The 22275-nt window shown below is 43.7% G+C and overlaps 1 protein-coding gene across 39 annotated transcripts; it reads right to left on the minus strand.

Annotated features, from left to right (window-relative positions):
- Nucleotides 1-4029: 4029 nt before the first annotated feature.
- Nucleotides 4030-21204, minus strand: LOC100136252 (regulator of G-protein signalling 14). 39 transcript variants are annotated; one of them, XM_090219197.1, is made up of 18 exons: nucleotides 21137-21204; nucleotides 20812-20952; nucleotides 17289-17310; nucleotides 16999-17147; nucleotides 15813-15905; nucleotides 14451-14594; nucleotides 14070-14249; nucleotides 13900-13936; nucleotides 13717-13781; nucleotides 13311-13520; nucleotides 13125-13201; nucleotides 12915-13041; nucleotides 12633-12708; nucleotides 12290-12330; nucleotides 12105-12204; nucleotides 11741-11886; nucleotides 4422-4454; nucleotides 4030-4304 (listed from the first exon to the last, which is right to left on the minus strand). In XM_090219197.1, exons 2-17 carry the CDS (start codon nucleotides 20926-20928, stop codon nucleotides 4422-4424), a joined length of 1617 nt encoding a protein of 538 aa, XP_090075323.1. In that variant the 5' UTR covers nucleotides 20929-20952; nucleotides 21137-21204; the 3' UTR covers nucleotides 4030-4304.
- Between the last annotated feature and the right edge of the window lie 1071 nt (nucleotides 21205-22275).

Below are 22275 nucleotides of genomic sequence, written 5' to 3' on the forward strand. Positions count from 1 at the left end.
TTCAAGGTGAGGTTCTCTCCACATTATGAATCTAGAGTGCTTATTATGTATTTCTCATCAAACAGCACTGGTGACCTGAGAAGACTCAGACTCAATGCTTTAATGGAATAAGATGGCTTACTGAAGATCTTCTGAACACACAGCAAGCGAGCGAGAGAGAAAAATAGAACATTCAGGGCATCCCGTAAGTTCCCCAGGGTAAAGGCCTCCAGAGAGTGGGAGTTGTCGGATGTTAATTATTACTCTGTTCACAGAACTTTCATATCAGCAGTATTTTCACCCAGATCTTCTGAACCCAGGCCAGTAATAACCCCTGACAAACAAGAGAGAAACTGACACAGTGTCTCCATTCCTCCTCAGGGGAGATGGGAAGGTCCCCCATGGAAGATACAGGATCATGATATTTGTAGGTCTTCAGGTGGTATTGAAAAGAGATTAACATGGAGGTTAGCAGGTGGGAGACAAATCCTGGATTTTACCATCACATACACAAACCCGTGATAGAGGCAGTCTGGCACAGGTCCAGGATCACCAGGTAAATCCTGGGTAATGTTGCTAGTTCAGGTGCCAGGGCATCGGGCATTGTCTCTGCTGCCCAGTGTGGCACGGGGAGAAACAACACAGAGCACTAGTGGGCCAGCTATAACACATGCCAGCCATAACACATGCCAGCCAAACTACTGCTACCTTCAAACATGCCAGTGTAACACTGAAAACAGTACCAAGAGAACAGTGAAACATGACATTGACATTGCAACAACTTAAGGTAAATGAAAACATGACAACTTGATTAAAATCAAGGATGCGCCATATACCGTACACCTAGTGTGGAAGTACATTGGAGTCCGCAATGATTGACACCCTTAAATAAAGATCAATAATAACTGTATAAAATAATTAACATACTTAGCTGTACTGTACTTTTACTAATACAGTTGCAGAGAGAAAGAGATTTTGTTTAAGAACACTTTTTTCCCAAAAAATAAGGGGGGTCAAAATGATTAAATCCTCTAAAGATTCTTACAATTAGTCAAAAGTTCAGTGTTTGGTCCCGTACTCCTTGCACGCAATGACTACAAGCTTGTGACTCCACAAACTTGTTGAATGCATTTGCAGTTCGTTTTCGTTGCGTTTCAAATCTTGTGCTTGATATAAATGAATGGTAAATATTGTGTCATTTTGGAGTCTCTTTTATTGGAAATAAGAATGTTTCTAAACACTTCTACATTAATGTGCATGCTATCATGATTATGGATAATCCTGAATTAACCATGAATAATAATGTGTGAGCAAGTTAGAGGGTCAAAGATCATACCCAAGACATGCTAACCTCCCCTGTTATTGGTAGTGGTGAGAGCATTTACAATAAAAGGTACTCCAAAATCACATTATTTTCCATTCATTTATATGTGGGGAAAAAATCTGAAATAAACTGAAAATGCATCCAACAAGTTTGTCAAGTCATAAACTTGATGTTGTCATTGCATGCAAGGAATATGGGAACAAATACTAAACGTTGGACTACTTTTTTATAAGAATGGGGGGGATCAATCAATTATGTTTCACTGAGTTGTGGCTGAACGAGGACATGGATAATATACACAGTTGGCTGGGTCTTCCATGCGTCGGCAACACAGAACAGCTACATCCGGTAAGACAAGGGATGGTGGTCTATGTCTATTTGTCAACAACAGCTGGTGCGTGATCTCTAATATTAAGGAAGTCTCAAGGTTTTGCTCACCTGAGGTAGAATACCTAATGATAAGCTGCAGACCATGCTATTTACCAAGAGAGTTTTACTATATTTTCTGTAGCTCTCCATTTACCACCACAAACCAATTCAGGTACTAAGACCACACTCAACAAGCTGTAAAGGCCATAAGCAAACAAGAGAATGCTCACCCAGAAGCAGCATTAAAAGGGAAACCCAGACGCGAGCTCCAAAGTGAACCTATGCAAGCCTACCAGAAGAGGTAAATGTCTTCTATGCTTGCTTCGAGGCAAGCAACACTGAACCATGCATGAGAGCACTAGCTATTCTGGACAACTGTGTGATCATGCTCTCTATGTCAGATGTGCGTAAGACCTTTAAACAGGTCAACATTCACAAAGCCAGAGGGTCAGATAGATTACCAAGAAGTGTACTCAGAGCATGTGCTGGTCAACTGGCGAGTGTCTTGACTGACATTTTCAACCGCGTCCTGACCAAGTCTATAATACCTACATGTCTCAAGCAGACCACCACAGTCCCTGTGCCCAAGAACTCCAAAGTAGCCTGCCTAAATGACTACCACCCCCGTAGCACTCACGTATGCAGCCATGAAGTGCTTTGAAAAGGCTGGTCATGGCTCACATCAACACCATCCTCCCAGAAACCCTAGACCCACTACAATTTCTATACCTCCCAAACATATCCACAGATGACCCAATCTCCATTACACTCCACACTGCCCTTTCCCACTTGGACAAGAAGAACACCTATTGCGAGAATGATGTTGACTACAGTGCAGCTTTCAACACCATAGTGCCTTCAAGGTGCAGCACTAAGCTAAGAACCCTGGGATTAAACATCTCCCTCTGCAACTGGATCCTGGACTTCCTGATGGGCCAACCACAGGTGGTGAGAGTGGGCAACAACACATCTGCCACGCTGATGCACCATTGATTGCATCACCGCTTGGTATGGCAACTGCTCGGCATCTGACCGCAAGGCGTGACAGTGGGTACTGCGTACAGCCCAGTACATCAATATGGCCAAACGTCTTGCCATCCAGGACCTCTACACCAGGCGATTTCAGAGGAATGCCCTAAAAATTGTCAAAGACTCCAGCCACCTTAGTCAAATACGTTCTCTTCTACTGCACGGCCAGCGGTACCGGATCGCCAACCCTATGTCCAAAAGGCTCCTTAACAGCTTCTACCCCCCAAGCCATTTGACTGCTAAACAGTTAATCAAATGGCTGACCAGACTATTTACATTGGCCCCCTTTTAACACTGCTGCTACTCGCTGTTAATTATCTATGCAGTCACTTTACCCCTACCTACAGATTACCTTGACTAACCTGTACATACATACCATTAGCCCCTGTACATAAGGAATCATAGCTTTCACCTGGATTCAATCCAATTGTCACATGCGTCAAATTCCACAGGTGCAGACCTTACAGTGAAATGCTTACTTACAAGCCCTTAACCAATGTTTTATTTATTTTTTATAAAGAAAATATTTAAATAACTGCAGTAAGAAAAGTAACAACAAAATGAGGCAGGGGCTACTCTTTGTGTTAGTTCTCTTACTGCAGTTATTGTATATTTTCTTTAAAAAAAAAAAATCTGCAATTGTTGGTTAAGGGCTTGAAAGTAAGCGTTTCACTGTACCTGTTGCATTCAACGCATGTGACAAATAAATGTGGATTTGAATCCAGGTGAAATATATGATCCCTTACTGAAGTCACTTGTCAAATCCACTTCAAATTCATTTAGATGAAGGGGAGAAAACCGGTTAAATAATTTTTTTGTTGAGACAATTGCAACATGGTTTGTGTGCGTGTTCCATTCAAAGGGTGAATGGGCAAGACAAAACATGTACGCGTCTTTGAACTAGTAGGTGGTGGTGTGGTAGGTGTCAGGCGCATTGGTTTGCATTAAGAATTGCAATGCTGCTGGGTTTCGCCACACTGAATTTGCCAACACATCACAACTGCGGGAAGCATTGGAGTCAACATGGGCCAGCATCCTTGTGGAATGCTTTCGAGACCTTGAAGAGTCCATACCTCGGCTGTTCTGAGGGCAAGTATAGTCATTATTGCTTATCTTTATCAGGGCGTCAATTTTAGACCCCACTGTACGTACACACAGCGCTTTTTTTTTTTAAATCACACTTCTCCCCAGCCCAACTTTGTCCCTCTTCTGTGAACCATGTTGACAAACTTTCTTGCTTAACTCAGAAAATGTCATGCTTCTTACTGATAAAACATTGTGTGATTATCTTCAGTATTTTGATCAGTTCTAAAGGGAAGAGACTGGTCCACTCAACAGAATTGCTTTATTGTGAAGAATACACATTCAGTTTGGTAAGTACAGAACCATCATAGGTACCCTGTGTGTTTCTCTAATTACTCACCAACTCAGTGTTTGCTTTAAAGTAAATGTGGAAAGGCAAGTGACTGTATGCATGTATGCACGCATGTATAAATAATGAGCAGATGGAAGGCTCATGGCCCGATATTCCTGCAGGGCCAAGCCGTCGTCACTTCAGCTCCTCTGTGGAGGACAAGGGCGTCTCAGAACCTTCTGGGCCCTCCTAAAAAGGCGCACACAGTTTGGGACGTCACGGTATAAAATAACACAATTAAATCTTGCATTAGTGACTATTGATTCTGGCAATGCTGTTAGCAAGTAAGGATTCCAAACCACACACCTAGACTTTGTCCAGCCCACCTGGAAGGGATTCCTGTGAGACAAAATAGATAATAGGTTAGAGATGTGTCACGGAGAAGGAGAGGGATGAGGCAAGGGGAGGCTGCTCACCCCCCTAGTAGGCTGGATTTGGACCTGTTCTTCAACTGTTTCTGGGGGGGGGGGGGGGGGGGGGGAAATAGACTGGATAGACATAACATAAAATACAGGGAGAGTGGCTCAATCAGAATCACACCAGTGAATAAAGCCTGGAGGGAGCAGCACAGCCAAGTGCTGAATGAAACCGGATTTATGTGGCCTGTTCAAATGCCAGCCAGGAGTTACGATGAGACAGCTGGAACAATCTTTGATCTTCTGCTCAATGGCTGGGCAATCCTCCGTTAGGTCCACAGTTATATCAAATCTAGGGTTGGCTGTACACAAATTATTTAACTCCTGTGGCCAATCGGAGGATGAGAGGATTAGCTCGTTAGTGCTTATATGTCAATGAACTAAGTCCACCAAGTGGCGACACTCACCAAGGGAGAGTATTCAAATCCTATTTTATTTGGTCACAGGCACCGAATAGAACTTACAGTGAAATGCCTACTCATAAACCCTAAATCAACAAGGCAAGTAAGATATACAAATACAAGCTAGTACTCACTTCACTGGAAGAAAAAAAAAAGAGCAGCAGTAAAATAAACAGTAGCAAGTCTAGGTACAAGGGGTACCAGTACATAGTCAATGTGCTGGGGCACAGGTTAGTCAAGGTAATATGTACATGTAGGTAGAGTTACCCTGACTATGCATAGATAATAAACAGGGAGTAGCAGCAGCAGAGAAGGGGGGGAGGGGGGGGAATGCAAATAGTCTGGGTAGCCATTTGATTAGATAGTCACGTGTGGCTTTAAGCTGTTTAGAAGCCTCTTGGTCCTAGACTTGGCGCAACGGTAGTGCTTGCCATGTGATAGCAGAGAGAACAGTGACTACTGCTGGAGTCTGACCAGTTTTAGGGCCTTCCTCTGACAGGTATATAGGTCCTGGATGCCAGGAAGCATGACCCCGGTGATGTACTGGTAGTACGCACTACAAGCTGTAGTGCCTTGCGGTTGGACTCCGAGCAGCTGCCAGACAGTGATGCAACCGGTCAGGATGCTCTCGATGGTACAGCTTTGAGGATCTGAGGACCCATGCCAAATATTTTCAGTCTCCTGAGGGGGAATAGCCTCTGTCATGCCGTCTTCACAGCTGTCTTGGTGTGTTTGGACCATGATTATTGGTTAATAATAATAATAATAATAATAATAATAAGTTCCTTGGTGTCCACAACCTGCTCCACTACAGCCATGTCGAGCAGAATGGAGGCACGCTCAGTCCTCCTTTTCCTGTAGTCCACAATCATCTTTGTTTCGATCACGTTGAGGGAGAGGTTGTTTTCCTGGCACCACACAGCCAGGTTTCTGACCTCTTCCCTATAGAAGACCAGAGTCTAGTCCTGTGAATGGTGTTTTTCAAATCATGTTGTGGTAGAGTGACAAGCGATTGAGCCTGTGTAGGTGAAGGCACCCTGTGGATGAGGGTTTATAATCCCCAACTTCCTGCTCCCTGTAGGATTCAGCCCCATCTCATTAACTATTGATGAGAGGTGGTATACAGTGCCTTGCGAAAGTATTCGGCCCCCTTGAACTATGCGATCTTTTGACATATTTCAGGCTTCAAACAAAGATATAAAACTATTTTTTTGTGAAGAATCAACAACAAGTGGGACACAATCATGAAGTGGAACGACATTTATTGGATATTTCAAACTTTAACAAATCAAAATCAAATTTTCTTCCCATTCCTCCTTGCAAAACAGCTCGAGCTCAGTGAGGTTGGATGGAGAGCATTTGTGAACAGCAGTTCAGTTCTTTCCACAGATTCTCGATTGGATTCAGGTCTGGACTTTGACTTGGTCATTCTAACACCTGGATATGTTAATTTTTGAACCATTCCATTGTAGATTTTGCTTTATGTTTTGGATCATTGTCTTGTTGGAAGACAAATCTCCGTCCCAGTCTCAGGTCTTTTGCAGACTCCATCAGGTTCTTCCAGAATGGTCCTGTATTTGGCTCCATCCATCTTCCCATCAATTTTAACCATCTTCCCTGTCCTTGCTGAAGAAAAGCAGGCCCAAACCATGATGCTGCCACCACCATGTTTGACAGTGGGGATGGTGTGTTCAGCTGTGTTGCTTTTACGCCAAACATAACGTTTTGCATTGTTGCCAAAAAGTTCAATTTTGGTTTCATCTGACCAGAGCACCTTCTTCCACATGTTTGGTGTGTCTCCCAGGTGGCTTGTGGCAAACTTTAAACAACACTTTATGGATATCTTTAAGAAATGGCTTTCTTCCCACTCTTCCATAAAGGCCAGATTTGTGCAATATACGACTGATTGTTGTCCTATGGACAGAGTCTCCCACCTCAGCTCTAGATCTCTCCAGAGTTCATCCAGAGTGATCATGGGCCTCTTGGCTGCACCTCTGATCAGTCTTCTCCTTGTATGAGCTTAAAGTTTAGAGGGACGGCCAGGTCTTGGTAGATTTGCAGTGGTCTGATACTCCTTCCATTTCAATATTATCGCTTGCACAGTGCTCCTTGGGATGTTTAAAGCTTGGGAAATCTTTTTGTATCCAAATCCGGCTTTAAACTTCTTCACAACAGTATCTCGGACCTGCCTGGTGTGTTCCTTGTTCTTCATGATGCTCTCCACGCTTTTAACGGACCTCTGAGACTATCACAGTGCAGGTGCATTTATACGGAGACTTGATTACACACAGGTGGATTGTATTTATCATCATTAGTCATTTAGGTCAACATTGGATCATTCAGAGATCCTCACTGAACTTCTGGAGAGAGTTTGCTGCACTGAAAGTAAAGGGGCTGAATAATTTTGCACGCCCAATTTCAGTTTTTGATTTGTTAAAAAAAGTTTGAAATATCCAATAAATGTCGTTCCACTTCATGATTGTGTCCCACTTGTTGATTCTTCACAAAAAAAAAAACAGTTTTATATCTTTATGTTTGAAGCATGAAATGTGGCAAAAGGTCGCAAAGTTCAAGGGGGCCAAATACTTTCGCAAGGCACTGTAAATTGACTCCTTATTACCATGACGTCAAACGTTAGCCACAATCACCACATGTACCGTTCCATTTCCATGCAGCATCTAACCATTAATCTGGTCTAAAAAAAATAAAACACATCCCTAGCCCAGCAATAGATTAACACTTTTTTCAAAGAGCTGCACCCCAACACCAGCGTCGGCTTGAACAGTACAAATACATGGGCCACAATACACTGAGCCACACTACAGTTGATGCCTCATTACTCTTAAAAGGGGCAATGTATAGTACATCATAGTGCAACATTGTATTGAAATGTATAACGCATCATACTGTAACGTTGTATCGCAACAAAGAGTTCCTGGCATGAGCATTTCTCCCTCAAAAGGTGGATGGAGTTTTCTACGGTAGTCTGTCAGTCTGAGGCAATTGATCTAGATGTTGATTTCAGGCCTGACTGGACTCTTTCCTCCTCATCCCAGAATCCCTTGTGTTATAGAAGTGCTATTTAAAATGAGGACCTGTAGAATAAAGTTGCCCCAGTGGAACACTGAACACTCAGAAAACACCGCCTATCGATTAGTCCACATGACTGACTCCGTAACAGCCAAGGTGACAGATCCAAATTGGACACTTAGGTGTGTGTGTGTGTGTGTGTACTATCCACACACAGCATCATAAGCACACAAACACAACATGAGGAATGTCCTTACAGACTTCAGCTAGGTTGGCAAAAAATATATATATATATATATAAATAATTCACCCTGTCTGCAACTCAAGTTTCTTCCCCCCACCATGAGAGAGACAGAAAAGGGTAGCTAGGTTTCCTTACAATTGGCGATAGATTTATGCAAATATTCTAAATTCTGCTGCATTTTCCCAGGGATAACATTAGCTATGCTAGATGTTAGGGGGTTAAGGTCAGGGTTAGCTAACATGCTAAGTTGCTAATTAACAAAAATCCTAAAAGATCTCCATGAAATTCAAACACGCATTATAAACCCGATAATCCTAATTACGTTTTCGCCTCAAGTAACCGTCTGTTTTTTTGTAACCACACCAAATGTATCATATACTAATTTGAGCATCTTGGATTTACATTTACTACGTTAAGTTTAGTCTGAGACCAGGCTGACCGGTGTGTTTCTACCAAATGATTTACATTTTTTACATAAGTCAGTACGTGATGATGTAGTGCACACAACATTTACTTCTGCCACGTAGGTGTTCATGTACCGAATAAAAATCAAAAGTTCAATGTGTTTCCATTATATTTCACTCTACCGATAGTGGTAACAAGACAATTTATGTTTGATCCAAAAATGTGGTCTGGGCCTTCATATGGACGGTGTGACAAACGCAGAGCCTCTGGAGGAATGCAGAGGTCAAATTGAGCACCGTCATGTGCCTCCGAAATTTTGTAACAATGCTGAGGGCTCCGTATGGACAATGGTTAACGGTAGGTGGGGTGCTCAGCAAAGCACACGTTGCCCTGACTTCTGCAGAGGCTGTATCACCGTAACTGCAGATGTTGGATTGACCATGCAGCGCCTACCCTACCTGCTCAAGTCTGTGTGCCAAGGCCAGAGTAGGCACATTTAACAGTTATAGACGCTGCATGGTCAAATCTACAGTACGCATTCACCACCTGCTGTTCTGAGTGAAGACATCATTAATCTGCAGTTCTGAATGATGACAGCCTGCCATCCACTCTTACACAGATATGACCTGATATTTACCTCAGTATTGAGTGCACTTATTCCCACAACCACATGGTATTTTCAAACTCATTCGACCCCCCCCCCCCCGCCCAAAAAAAAATGACATTTACCACCCCTCCTCCACAAAGTAGTACCTGTCAGAGGCACATTATCACTTGAGACAACCTATTGGGTGTCATTTAGCTACAGCAGCAGAGTATTAGAGTGGGTAGAAAACCCCACAGTCCGGTCTGTCACTCAGGTGGTTCCAAACACCTACTAGGCAGTACCCCAATGTCATAGTCAATTCATACCTAATAAAGAAACTGACAAGCAGAAACGTGGAGGGCCGAGTGTCACCACCTAGCTAGCATCGGCGCTGGTGACAATTCGATCAGAGATGTGGGAATTGGAGTCACTATTACAGCCTACGAACACATACGAAGTCATGAGAATCACATAACCACCCCACTGAGTCCAAGGACGTGTCCTACACAGTACATGATCACTGGCCAGCAGCTTTACTACAGTTATATCCACCCTTTCTACGAATCCTGAAAGAGTTATCAATGCTGCCTCACTCTCCCTAGCATTTAGTCACAGCTCAGCCATAAACGGCTCACCTGATCCTGAAATCAGTTCCTTACAGTCGCCACCATTTCAGAGTTACCATAGAACAGTCTCCACCCCCCACTGGCCAAGCATACAGCCTGCCGCTGTGTTAAGCCTATAGCCATTAACTCACCAACTGTTTCTACAAGCACTTACTGTCTAATGGATGGGTCTAGTTTTACACAAGCCATGCATTCCAATCCATAGCCTAATGCCTGCCGGAGTATCTCAGCACCCGTTAAATTAAAAGGATTGAGTTAAGAGGTAGGACAAATATGCCACCACCTGATTTATATTCTACACATACATAGACCGGGATAATGTACATTACCGCAAATATGAAACACATTTTAACTACAGTGAGTGCCATTTTCAAATGACAAAGCGTTCACACCCACCACGCTTACCTTGTCCACTGCCTGGTCTTATGGCACTACGTGAATGTTACATATGGGTCTGCATGAGATAAGGCAATTTGGTCTAGATAGCTGACAGCATCAATTACAGCTAAGCATCATCCGAGAGCGAGATAAAACAGACAGGATGAGAGAGTACATGTAGAGCACCGATGACTGAACACGTCCAGAAATTGCCGGAGGAAAATGACAGATTGCACATCTAGTGGTTTGCATCCTCTGATCAGTCCGGTGTGTGTAATATAAAAAGGTGAAGACACTACTCCATTAACTTTTAAATTTCTCTGAAGGATTGTCTTTCTTTGACCGAACAAAAATGAAGTGTAATAACTAATGCTTTCAAAACTATTTCACACCATTCCCATCCAGAGACACACACCCCATACAAGGGAAGTGGCTTCAGAGGGGCACCGTCAAGCAACAAGTTTATGGAGATGAAGCCAAGCTGCGATTGGCTCCTAGACAGGTGACGAACCAGTCACAGCGCAGTCCAAGTGGCATGTTGAATTCAGATGACGTCACTCAGATCAGAGAACTAAAATAGTGTGTAATTACGTTGGATGCGCGTAGTATGTCCTTGAGACATTACACTGACGGACATGAGTGTAACCAGTCAGCTAGAGGTACATAGATCAATGATACTTGATTTATTAATGTGCAATGAATGGAAAGGTAAGTTAATACTGAAGTTAGACCCTGAATAGCACTCTGATAACAGACAGAAGGATTGACCGTCACAGAGGACCTGGCATTCAAAGGATTGACCATCACAGAGGACCTGGCATTCAAAGGATTGACCGTCACAGAGGACCTGGCATTCAAAGGATTGACCGTCACAGAGGACCTGGCATTCAAAGGATTGACCGTCACAGAGGACCTGGCATTCAAAGGATTGACCGTCACAGAGGACCTGGCATTCAAAGGATTGACCGTCACAGAGGACCTGGCATTCAAAGGATTGACCATCACAGAGGACCTGGCATTCAAAGGATTGACCATCACAGAGGACCTGGCATTCAAAGTGCAAACACAGCAAACAATGTGCTCAAAAGTATTACATGCCAGATAGTCAATTAAACGAACTCACAAGAGAAAAGTGCTAAAATAAAACCAGTTAAATCTCAAATCACATGTACTCAAAGTGCTTAGTTAAATATAAAGTTCAACTTAGAGATGCAAGACCCTCATGAATTAAGTCATTCCTTGATTCCAAAAGAACTGAATTCAGGGGAGGAATTGGAACCTATAACAGACTCTGCATTTCATTACATTTTGTACAAAAGTATGACAAGACATGTCTCTGAGCTTAGACAATCATAGGCAAAGTGCTAGACTATTGCTCTTAATAGTTGGGGTCTTCATGTATACAGTTTGTTAAAATTTTAACCCCCCCACACGTTTGGAACCTGATGAGTGACAGACTCCAGACTCCAACAGGGGTGGGAGTGGAGTTGGGATGGTTCTGACTCCTCAGTGTCTGTGGGTGCTCCATCCCCCTGTCACCTCTCCAGCCTCCCCCTGTTGAGTCTCCTGGTCGTGGACAGGTGGTTTCAGGAGAAACTGGGGCAGCTCCAGGTGTTCCTTGGTCAGCAGGCCTCTCTGGTCATCCACCCTACAGGCCTGGGCCCTGGATAACAGCTCTATCATCACTGAGAGACGGGAGGGAGGAGGCATGGAGAAAGAGAAATACATGAAGTTTCTCAGACTAGGGCTAACAGCTACTAGGTCATCTATAGGGTTTAGTCCCATTACAGCTACTAGGTCATCTATAGGGTGTCGTCCCATTACAGCTACTAGGTCATCTATAGGGTTTAGTCCGGTGACAGGTGCAGTAAATAAGCCATGGCCCCATGGTTCTGACTCGTACCCTCCATCTCATGGTTTTTCCTGACCCTGGGCTTGGCTCCGGGTCCGTCTGCCTGAGGAGACACATGGACCTCTGGGCCTACTGGAGATCTACCGCTCTCCTGAAAAGTGTTCAGAACACCACACACATTTTACTTTAAGCTTTGGACTCCCAAACATCCTGGCTGTCAACAGTGCAGGACTCACCTGTGTGACTGGAGTTTGGCCACTGATCCTGGGACTGCCAACTGGAATGACAAGAGAGTAGTAAGTTCTAGATAGGCTACTGTACACATTATGGGGTTTGACATCTGGGAAAATCCCAAGTGTCACATAGAAGAATAAAACATGGACACACAACCAAGTATCTCCCAGTAATGAGTAGTCCTCAGGGAGTGACCACTTATCCAAAGTGAAGGCAGTTGTGGTTACGGAGTTTAAAAAGGTCTGGAACACCAGTTAGGACACACAACACCAGAACAATGCCCGGTCCTGGCCACCATCGGGACAAAGCACTAGTTAACATGTGTGCTAATATGTATGTATTCACCTTTGTCCAGCTGCAGCTTCTTATTGGCCAGTTTGAACACACTAGTGTTCATGCTCAGTGGCACATCACTCCCACTCTGCAAAACAGGATATGTTCACACAAACCTCTCACACTCAATCTTATTTTCCCTAACCCATACCTTAACACTTAAACCCCCTAGAAATAGCATTTGACCTTAAGGGGATGAACTAAATGTACCCTGTTGGTCAAATGTGTTTGTTTACTATTCATGGGGACTTCTCCTCCCTACAAGTACAAGTAAACACGTCCATACACACCCACCATGGTGACCCGGGCCTGGTGTGATGCGAGTTGGTGTTTCTGTAGTATCGCAGACAGGGCATCCTGCAGAGTCTTACTGGACTTCACCATGATGCCCACTGTCTTACCAGTGAACACCACCTCCAACCTGAAACACACAAACACATATCAACACAGCACACAAGCACTGAGGGTCAGTAAGACAGAAAGAGGAAGTGACAGATGACTCACGCAAACGTCACCCTCAGCTCCAGGGAGACTTGCTGGTTCCTCAGTATTGAACAGTCCTGCTCCAGAGATAAGGGCTTCTATAGGAGGACATATTGGTAACTGTCATTTAGGATGTTGAGAGGTGACGTGAGCATTGTTGACACCATTTAAACCTCTGGCTGGAAGACAACTCCCATTTTGGCTCACCCTGTCCTTTCCATGGAGGTAGATAATGATGTCTTTGAGGGGGAAGCCTCTCTTCTCACAGAGGCCAGACAGCATTTCTCTGAGGGGGAGGCCGGGCCGTATGGGGGCCAGGGATGCACTGCCATCAGGCAGGTAGACACAGCAGTAACCTCCCTCCACACTACCGCAACCATCACCCTGCCCCTGGTCTGAGGGACCAGAGCGACCATTCTAGACAAGAGAAGTCAGGGAGAAAGGGGGGCAGGTAGAGAGGGAGAAAGGGGAGCAGTAGAGGTAGTGATGGAGGGTTGAGAATGAATGGTTATACTTGATCTTCCATGTCTCTCACACACACACACACACACACATATTATTTTGTTACCTAATCTCCTCCCACATCCCAGATGACCAAGTATGATGAATTTACCTCTACACTGCTGTTGAACATCCGATAGTCCTTACGAGACACATTCACCTTGGTGTATGACAAGTCTACTGAGAGGGGAGAGAGTGACGGGGAGGAGAGAGAAACAGACAGAGGGTAAACATAAACTAGAGAATATCACAGAGTTAGACAAGAGATGAGGTTTATGGCTGAGGGGAAGCCTACCTCCCCACGATCCCCTCTTCTCCCGCTGCTTATCCCTCTGATGAACACAGGTTACAAGCTATTACGCAAACACACAACCACACACACATCCAAATTGAATAATTGAAATGGTCCTCATTAACGGTCAAAACGTTGCTTTCATAGTCATTGTTGAAGTCCATCCATCCCACCTTCTTGTTGTCATTGAGGGAGCGGCTAAAGGTGGCCATGTTCTCCCATGATCCTGTGCTGGTAGGTTCAGCGGGGATGTTGGGTAGTGGCCTGCCCTCCACACTGGCCAGGGTACACTTCTGGTAAAGAGGGGAGCGGACGAAGCGCCTGTAGCTGTCCATCTTCATCAACTTTAAAATCTGATCCAGGGAGGCAGGGACAAAGACACCAGTTACTGGAATGGCACTGGACTTTCCACACTATTACACTAGAGTTGGTCATGAGTTTGAGGTGTTCTACAATCGCCTTCAAACAAAACTGAATTCCAAGCGTGTAACATGCACTAGCTAGCTGGTCTCTGTGAGCTGTGTATACGGCAGGCAGATGGCAGCAGAGCTGACCTGTTTCTGGGCCTTGTCAAACATTCCAGCTGTAGGCTTCAGCAGGTCCTTCTCCTCCACGCGAGCCGTGTCGTCGATGTTCACAGCGTAGGGAGCGTGGTCAGACAGGTATGTCTGGAAGATGGCATGAGCCTCCTCACTTAACTATGGGAATAAGATGAGTCCCAAGTGACACCCTATACCCCATTTAGGGCCCTGGTCAAAAGTAGTACACTATCAGAAGTAGTGCACCATATAGGGAATAAGGCCATTACCAGTGATGCATCAGTCCAGCTCTACAATCTGGTACAAACAGACACACAACTCTCCTTCCTCAGTCCCTACTGTAACACATCTATTCAACATACCTGATGTGACTAGGGGGCAGTATTTTCATTTTTGAAGAAAAAAACATTCCCGTAGTAAACGGGATATTTTGTCAGGACAAGATGCTAGAATATGCATATAATTGACAGCTAAGGATAGAAAACACTAAAGTTTCCAAAACTGTTAAAATATTGTCTGTGAGTATGACAGAACTGATGTTGCAGGCAAAGCCTGGGAAAATCCAATCCGGAAGTGCCTCATGTTTTGAAAGCGCTGCGTTCCAATGTGTCCCTATTGAGCAGTGAATGGGCTATCAACCAGATTACTCTTTCTCCGTATTCCCGAAGGCGTCTACAACATTGGGACATAGTTTTACGCATTTATGTTGAAGAATACCCGTAATCGGCTACATTGCGCAAGTGGTCACCTGATGCTCCCAGAGAGATTCTCGCGTAAAATACAGAGGTAGCCATTACTCCAATCGGTCCTACTGAAAAACGAATTGTCCCGTCGGATATATTATCGAATAGATATTTGAAAAACACCTTGAGGCTTGATTATAAACAACGTTTGCCATGTTTCCGTCAATATTATGGAGCTAATTTGGAATATGTTTCGCCGTTTTCATGACTGCAATTTCCGTTGCCTACAAAAACAATATTTTTGGAAAAAAGGAACATTTGCTATCTAACTGGGAGTCTCGTGAGTGAAAACATCCGAAGCTCAAAGGTAAACGATTTAATTTGATTGCTTTTCTGATTTCCGTGACCAAGTTACCTGCTGCTAGCTGGACAAAATCCTATGCTAGGCTATCGATAAACTTACACAAATGCTTGTCTAGCTTTGGCCGTAAAGCACATTTTGAAAATCTGAGATGACAGGGTGATTAACAAAAGGCTAAGCTGTGTCTCAATATATTTCATTTGTGATTTTCATGAATAGAAATATTTATGTCCTTTGCGTTATGCTAATTAGTGTCAGGCGATGATTATGCTCCCGCATGCGGGATGGGGAGTCACTAGAGGTTATTAAGAGAAGACAGGAATAAGCCCATACCTCTTTCATCTGGGTGGGTGGAATCTCCCGGAACTTTTCGCAGGCCTGATAGAACAGGATATTCTCCGCACTCACCTCTGACCTCAGGAAGGCCTGCGTGACAACATAGACCTGATGAACAGATGACCTACCATACAGCTCCCATCAGATCTGATCAACAGATGACCTATTCACTAAATAACATTTAAAAGATGACTGTATGCCTCAAAATATTTAGCTGTACAACCTGGAATAGTATTTGTGAGTTATGATGAGGCATCGCTGTACCGCTGCCATATCCCGCAGGTCCAGAGAGTAAATCAAATGCACCTATAGGTCTACGGCTAGCCAATCAGATACAGGCATCAGTTCGGTAAAATAACAATTATTTCAATGTATGCTTACTCAGCTGTGGCGCAAATAATATAAGTGATCTGTTACCAGTGTGATCATAAACTCAAATTTAGAAATGGTTACTTGTCTGAGAATAACATTGGCTATGCTTGAATTGCCCTGCCAAGATGCAGGGATAATGCATTGGGCCTATAGCCTACTGCACAAACCTCGGTACACAACTGTTTTAAATAGGTTATTGTTAAATAGGCTTGCATTTTTTTTTCTTTTCATCTGAGCAGTAGATCTCAGCTAGCAGGTATTTTAACTTTTTAACCCCTTTCTCTCCCCAATTATGAACTTGTTTCATCGCTGCAACTCCCCCAATGGGCTCAGGAGGTGAAAGTTGAGTCATGCGTTCCCCAAAACAATGCCCCGCTAAACCACACTTCTTAACACCCGCCCGCTTTACCCGTAAGCCGGCTGCACCAATGTGTCGGAGGAAACACCATTTAACTGATGATCGAAGTCAGCCTGCAGGTGCCTGGCAGGCCACAACGAGTCGCTAGAGCGCGATGAGCCATGTAAAGCCCCCTCAGCCAAACTCTCCCGTAACCCGAACGACACTGGGCCAAATGTCTGCCACCCTATGGGACTCCCGGTCGGTTGTGACAGCCTGGGAACGAACTCGGGTCTGCAGTTACCCCTTAAACACTTCAGTGCATTAGACCGTTGCGTCACTCAAGAGGCCTAACATTTTATAATAAACAAGGTATTTTAATGGTCATTAGGTTTAGGGCACAGCATGCTCTTCAAAATAAGCTAGTTCTCAATTAAAAGCAATGATTTCTGAAGCTGAGTGCGTGTGGCTCACCTTGAAGTAGCATACTCCCATGGGGTCTTCCAATAGCGTCTCGAAGGACACAGCCCAGCTGACGACACTGCTGGCCTGGGCAGCTCCCCCTTGGGCCTCTGGCAGACTGGTACAACTGCCCCCAGAGCCACGACCAGACATGTTCAGCTCTGAGAAAATCACACACACTAATAAAACCCATCCACACCCTGAAGCCTCAGGGAAGCAGACTGACACTACTACCCGCACAGGCATGCTCATATTTGAGAAACAGCTCTGAGACAGACAGGCACAAACACACACAGGCTTACCGCCATCTGACACTGCCTGGCTCTGCAGAGACAAGGGGAAAGTGTGTCAGTCTCAGTCAAATACAATATCACATGATCCATCAATACAACAGTTCCACAGACGTTAAAATCTAAAGTCAGTAATGTAAAAGTGGAGACCAACCTTCGTGGAATAGAAATACAGACCAACGTTATGGACCAGAATAGCATTCAAAACAGGAACAATCTTACAATCACTCAACCAGGTATTGACAATGAGAAATCTCAGGCAGTGAATGAAGGACAAAAACACACCAATGCAGCATCAGGAAGTGATAGTGAAGACAAACAGCTGCATGTCTTTGATCTGACAGCTCTCCTCTACGTTAGAGCACTCAAGCAGGCAAGGCCCCAGCTCACACAGGAAGAGTGGGTGTCACTACTGCTCTCATTCAGCTTTCAGGACAGAGAATGTTTTTTTTTTTTCAGCTCCAGTGAAGCTTATACGTCATGTTCTTTCCCAAGGAAAGGTGAATTCGGGACAGGAATGTGCATGCTGTACTGAATGCAAACAAAAGACAAGCAGACATTCTACATTTCAGAGCACACTCGATGGACCTAAGCAAACCCTACAGCCTCATGCATAAGGTGCATGCTAACTGCTAAGATGAGGAAACATAACTTTATGAGTCCACTAGGAGTGTTCTGGTTCTGGGGAGGTGTTCATAAAGCATCTTAGAGTAGGAGTGCTGATCTAGGATCAGGTCCTCTCTGTCCATGTCTTATTAAGATCCGAAGTTAACTAGTCCTAGATCAGCATTCGTACTCTGAGACGCTTTATGAATACGGTCCCTGATGAAAGACAAGATCCTTGAAAACTCACTGTTGTGTACAATAGTGACGCTGCAAATGACGACAAGATGCGTCCTTCCACGAGACCACCATAAGCATGCATTTCTTTGAGCGTGGGCACTCCAATCACGCCACTCCTCGTATCCACCCGGACTCACTTAAGATGTCTCAACAGCCTCCTGAGGATATGAGTAATTTCCCTGACATCACCACCCAGTGTTATGTGACTCAGTCATCAGTGATTGCGCCACAGAGGCAGAGGGACGGGTGGAGACACCACCACATGCCATAGAGATTGGATGTGATATCGCTGAGGGCAATCTGTAAACAATGTCTGTATACTTTGACAGTGGCTTAGATGCCTAGTCAGTTTCACTAACAGCCAACATTGTCTTGTAGCAGCTTTGGTATCACACCCCAGTCTACTTGGCAGCAGCTTCATAGTTAATAAAAAAAATCACATGGTCTTCGCCTGAAAGGCATTACTCAAACAGAAACAGCGGTTTAAAGCATAGCCCTTTTCTCCATTGATAGCGGAGCACAAATGTCAGGAAACCCTTTAAAAGCAGGTTAAATCTCCTATGGAAATAGCAATTATGAAAACGTTTTAAAAACAAATTCTAATAAAGTCAACAGTTGGAGACTGGATGAAGACACTCCAAACTTTTAGAATGTTTATAATCCAGATGTTGACTGAATTATAGCACATAAAACATTTCTGGCACAGACCGATGGAGTTCAGTAATTTGGGGGAATTAAGGTTTCAATTTGTCAAATGTCAGTCTATTTTTTGCGAACGCACTCATACATTGTATCAGGTATTTTGTTAATATGTTGCAGACATAAATCACTAATCTGAGTGTTCATTTTCAGAAGTAGCTTTCATTTCAACGCATTTGTAAACATTGCAACTGTATAAAATTACTTCAATTGCATAAAAAAAATGAACATCCATCAAAGGAGCTCTTTGTGATGTAAGTGTCTAGACGATGCATTAAATCCCTGTCAAAAGCTTTAGCGTTCTTAGAGATTCAAAGGAAAGACAATGTATCCCATTTCAGGCATTATGCACAGACAGGTCATTACAAACACTTCCACAGTTGTAATGTCGGGATCAGTGTCCCTTCCACGGGACTGATGAGCTAACGCGATTAGCATGAGGTTGTAAGTAACAAGAACAGACATATCCGATATTGGCAGAAAGCTTAAATTCTTGAAAATCTAACTGCGATGTCCAATTTACAGTAGCTATTACAGTGAAATAATACCATGCTATTGTTTGAGTGCACAATTTTGAACATGAAGTAATTAAAACAAATTAGGCAGTCTCGATTCCAAATTTTGAACAGAAATGCAGTGGTTCATTGGATCAGGCCAAAACGTTACACACTGCTGCCATTGAGTGGCCAAAATCAAACCACACCTGGGCTGGAATAATACATTATGGCCTCGCCCTTGCATTTCAAAGATTTGTACAAAAGAACAGTTGTTTTTTTCTTTGTATTGTCTTCCACCAGATCTATTGTGTTATATTCTACTACATTCCATTAACATTTCCATAAACTTCAAAATGTTTCCTTTCAAATGATAACAAGAATATGCACATCCTTGCTTCAGGGCCTGAGCTACAGGCAGTTAGCCTTGGGTATATCATTTTAAGCAAAAATTAAAAGGGAATAACACCTTAGAAGAAAAAAAAATGGCACAGAGTATGGAAGAGTTGCAGGAGTAAAACAAAAGGAATCAATCCTACGAGATTTGTGTCAAATGAATTTTGCTCCCCTCAAACACAGGAAATAGATGGCTGAAAAAAAACAGATCCTGAGGTGGGTGGGGCATGCGCATTGGCAATAGATCCTTAGGTGACCCAGAAGGAATCTTGACTTGAGGCCAGCTCTAGATAGGGCAGTGGAGAGCAATCCAGAAGGACTCAATGTTTTGAACAACGCAGATAGAATTTTGTTGAGTTGACTCCTGCTATACATGGTAGAGATACATGTCTGTTCACATGATATATATCTATCTGAACAGTATGTAACATTACACCTCACTGAATTCAACCCAAGTCTACAGAGAAACAGACAACTTACCATGTGACCAACACCAGGAACACCCAGAGTCTTTATGATCTTAGACATAGCTGAAGTACCGGTGGGAATCCAAAATTATGCGCACCCATTGAGGGTGTCACAGCGAAGTGATCCACCCTGCACTGACACACTTAGGTCCTCCTCATTCAGGACTCCCTGTCATTTCCTGTCTGAAAGGAAGGGTTGCTGTGGCAATGGGCCGCAAAAGGGGAAGCAGGGTTACAGTGATCAAACTGCTTTCATCTTGGCTCTTGAGAAACTCTCTGATGTGGGTGGTGTGCTTGTGTTCCTGTCCTACTGTATTTCAGACTAGACAGTGTAGGCTGTGAGACTTAACTCAGGTGAAAACTCAGAGCAAATATGGCTACCTGATATAGCACCAACAGTGCATTATGAGAACAGGTTGTGGATCCAACCACAAGAGCTGTGACTGCGCTTCCCACCCCATTAGAGATAGCGTTGTCACCAGCCAGCCCTATAATTGCCAGTGGATAAAGGCACATCCAGTCAAAGATTAAAACATTCAATAGGCTACTCAAAGTAAATATTTCCAGAAGAAAATTGTCTAGTTTATTTCCAAAAATGCCAACGAGTTGTTTGAGTCTTTCTACAATTAGGCATACCTTTATTTGAGTTGGTGGACAGGTATCGTTGTAGGCGTTCAGTTTCCCAAACTTGTACTGAGCAGTTCTCTTCGCCAGCCAAGAGAGACTTCGGCAGAGCCCGCTGAAGGCCACCATCTTCCGGAGAAAAAGCTTTTGGGACTGAATTAAAATGTATTTGCATAGCACTATGTGAGAGAGGTGTTTGATAAGAAAGCAGTTAAAAATATAAACTACTGCTTGAAGAGTCTGCAAATATTGAAAAGGAAAGATGCATTTGAAGAAGATATACTATTTAGAAACATAAGAATATATGTTATAATTCAGACATAGACCCATAGCCTACCTACAAAAACTGTTTGGATCACCAATTTAGTTCACCTTGCCTCTCTCCAAGTCAAAGTTCAGGGCACGGTGCTAGAAACACTTATGGATCAAATCTAAAAGCCAATGAAGTAGAGCCAATCAAGTGGAGCCAATCAAGTGGAGCCAATCAAGTGGAGCCATTCAAGTGGAGCCAATCAAGTGGAGCCAATCAAGTGGACCTTAAATGCATGTCCGGCGCGTGATCAAAATGAAGAAATAGCAGCTCATCTCTCTTATTCTTCACCTTTTCGTACTAGTGTGGCAAACCAACGTTTACAGAACAGATTCTCTTTTTTTTATGAGGTAGGACATGGCACATCCACATTGCTGCTTTAGGGGACAGTGCTGTAATCTCTCAGCCCAATAGAATGTCATTCCATCAGCAGAGGAGAGCAGAGCAGAGAGGCTGTCACAGGAATATATGGGTCAGGGGACCTTCTCCTGCCCAGACTTATAGGAATTGATTTATTTGAGCTCTCTGGGAGGAGAAAAATGTGTTTATCCTCAGTTAGGCAGGCCTGAATAAATGACGGCAAATCACTGCAAGTTTTAAATGGTAAAAGAAACCAAAACAGGGAGAAATGTGATGGGTAACTGTATTTGTTTGATCAACAGCACTCTCTGGTGGCCACAGAGGAAGTGAATCTGAAGTCCAGAGAACAGACCTTTATGGCTTTAGAGCCAGACTGACAGGTAGTGAGGAGAGTTGAACTTCATGTCCCATGATGCAGTGTACTTTTGTACTGTACTGCTCATAATTTGTTTGAAATGTGCTGTCTGTGAAAAGGGCTCCTGATCCTTTGGAAGTCAACACACAATTTGCATGGTTCAACTATAAAGTCAGCAATTAATTCTGATAAGAGGTGCATTGACATCAGTCTTCATGCGTTATAGTGTGTATGCATGTGCAAATATGTGTTGGAGGCAGACATGATGCCAAAATATGAAATATTATAGCCATGTCCAGGTTTGACCGCTGGCATTTTGTTCTAACCAACTCGGTGGCCTTAGGGGGGACACTCTAACCACAAGGTTGGGAGTTCAATCCCCTGCTGAATCATACCAAAGGGTGTAAAAATGGAACCCGATGCGTCTCTGCTTGGCACTCCACATAAGGCG

The sequence above is a fragment of the Oncorhynchus mykiss genome, chromosome 25, assembly GCF_057628025.1.
Source record: "Oncorhynchus mykiss isolate SJ-2025 chromosome 25, ASM5762802v1, whole genome shotgun sequence".
In the NCBI taxonomy this organism is placed as follows: Eukaryota; Metazoa; Chordata; class Actinopteri; order Salmoniformes; family Salmonidae; genus Oncorhynchus; species Oncorhynchus mykiss.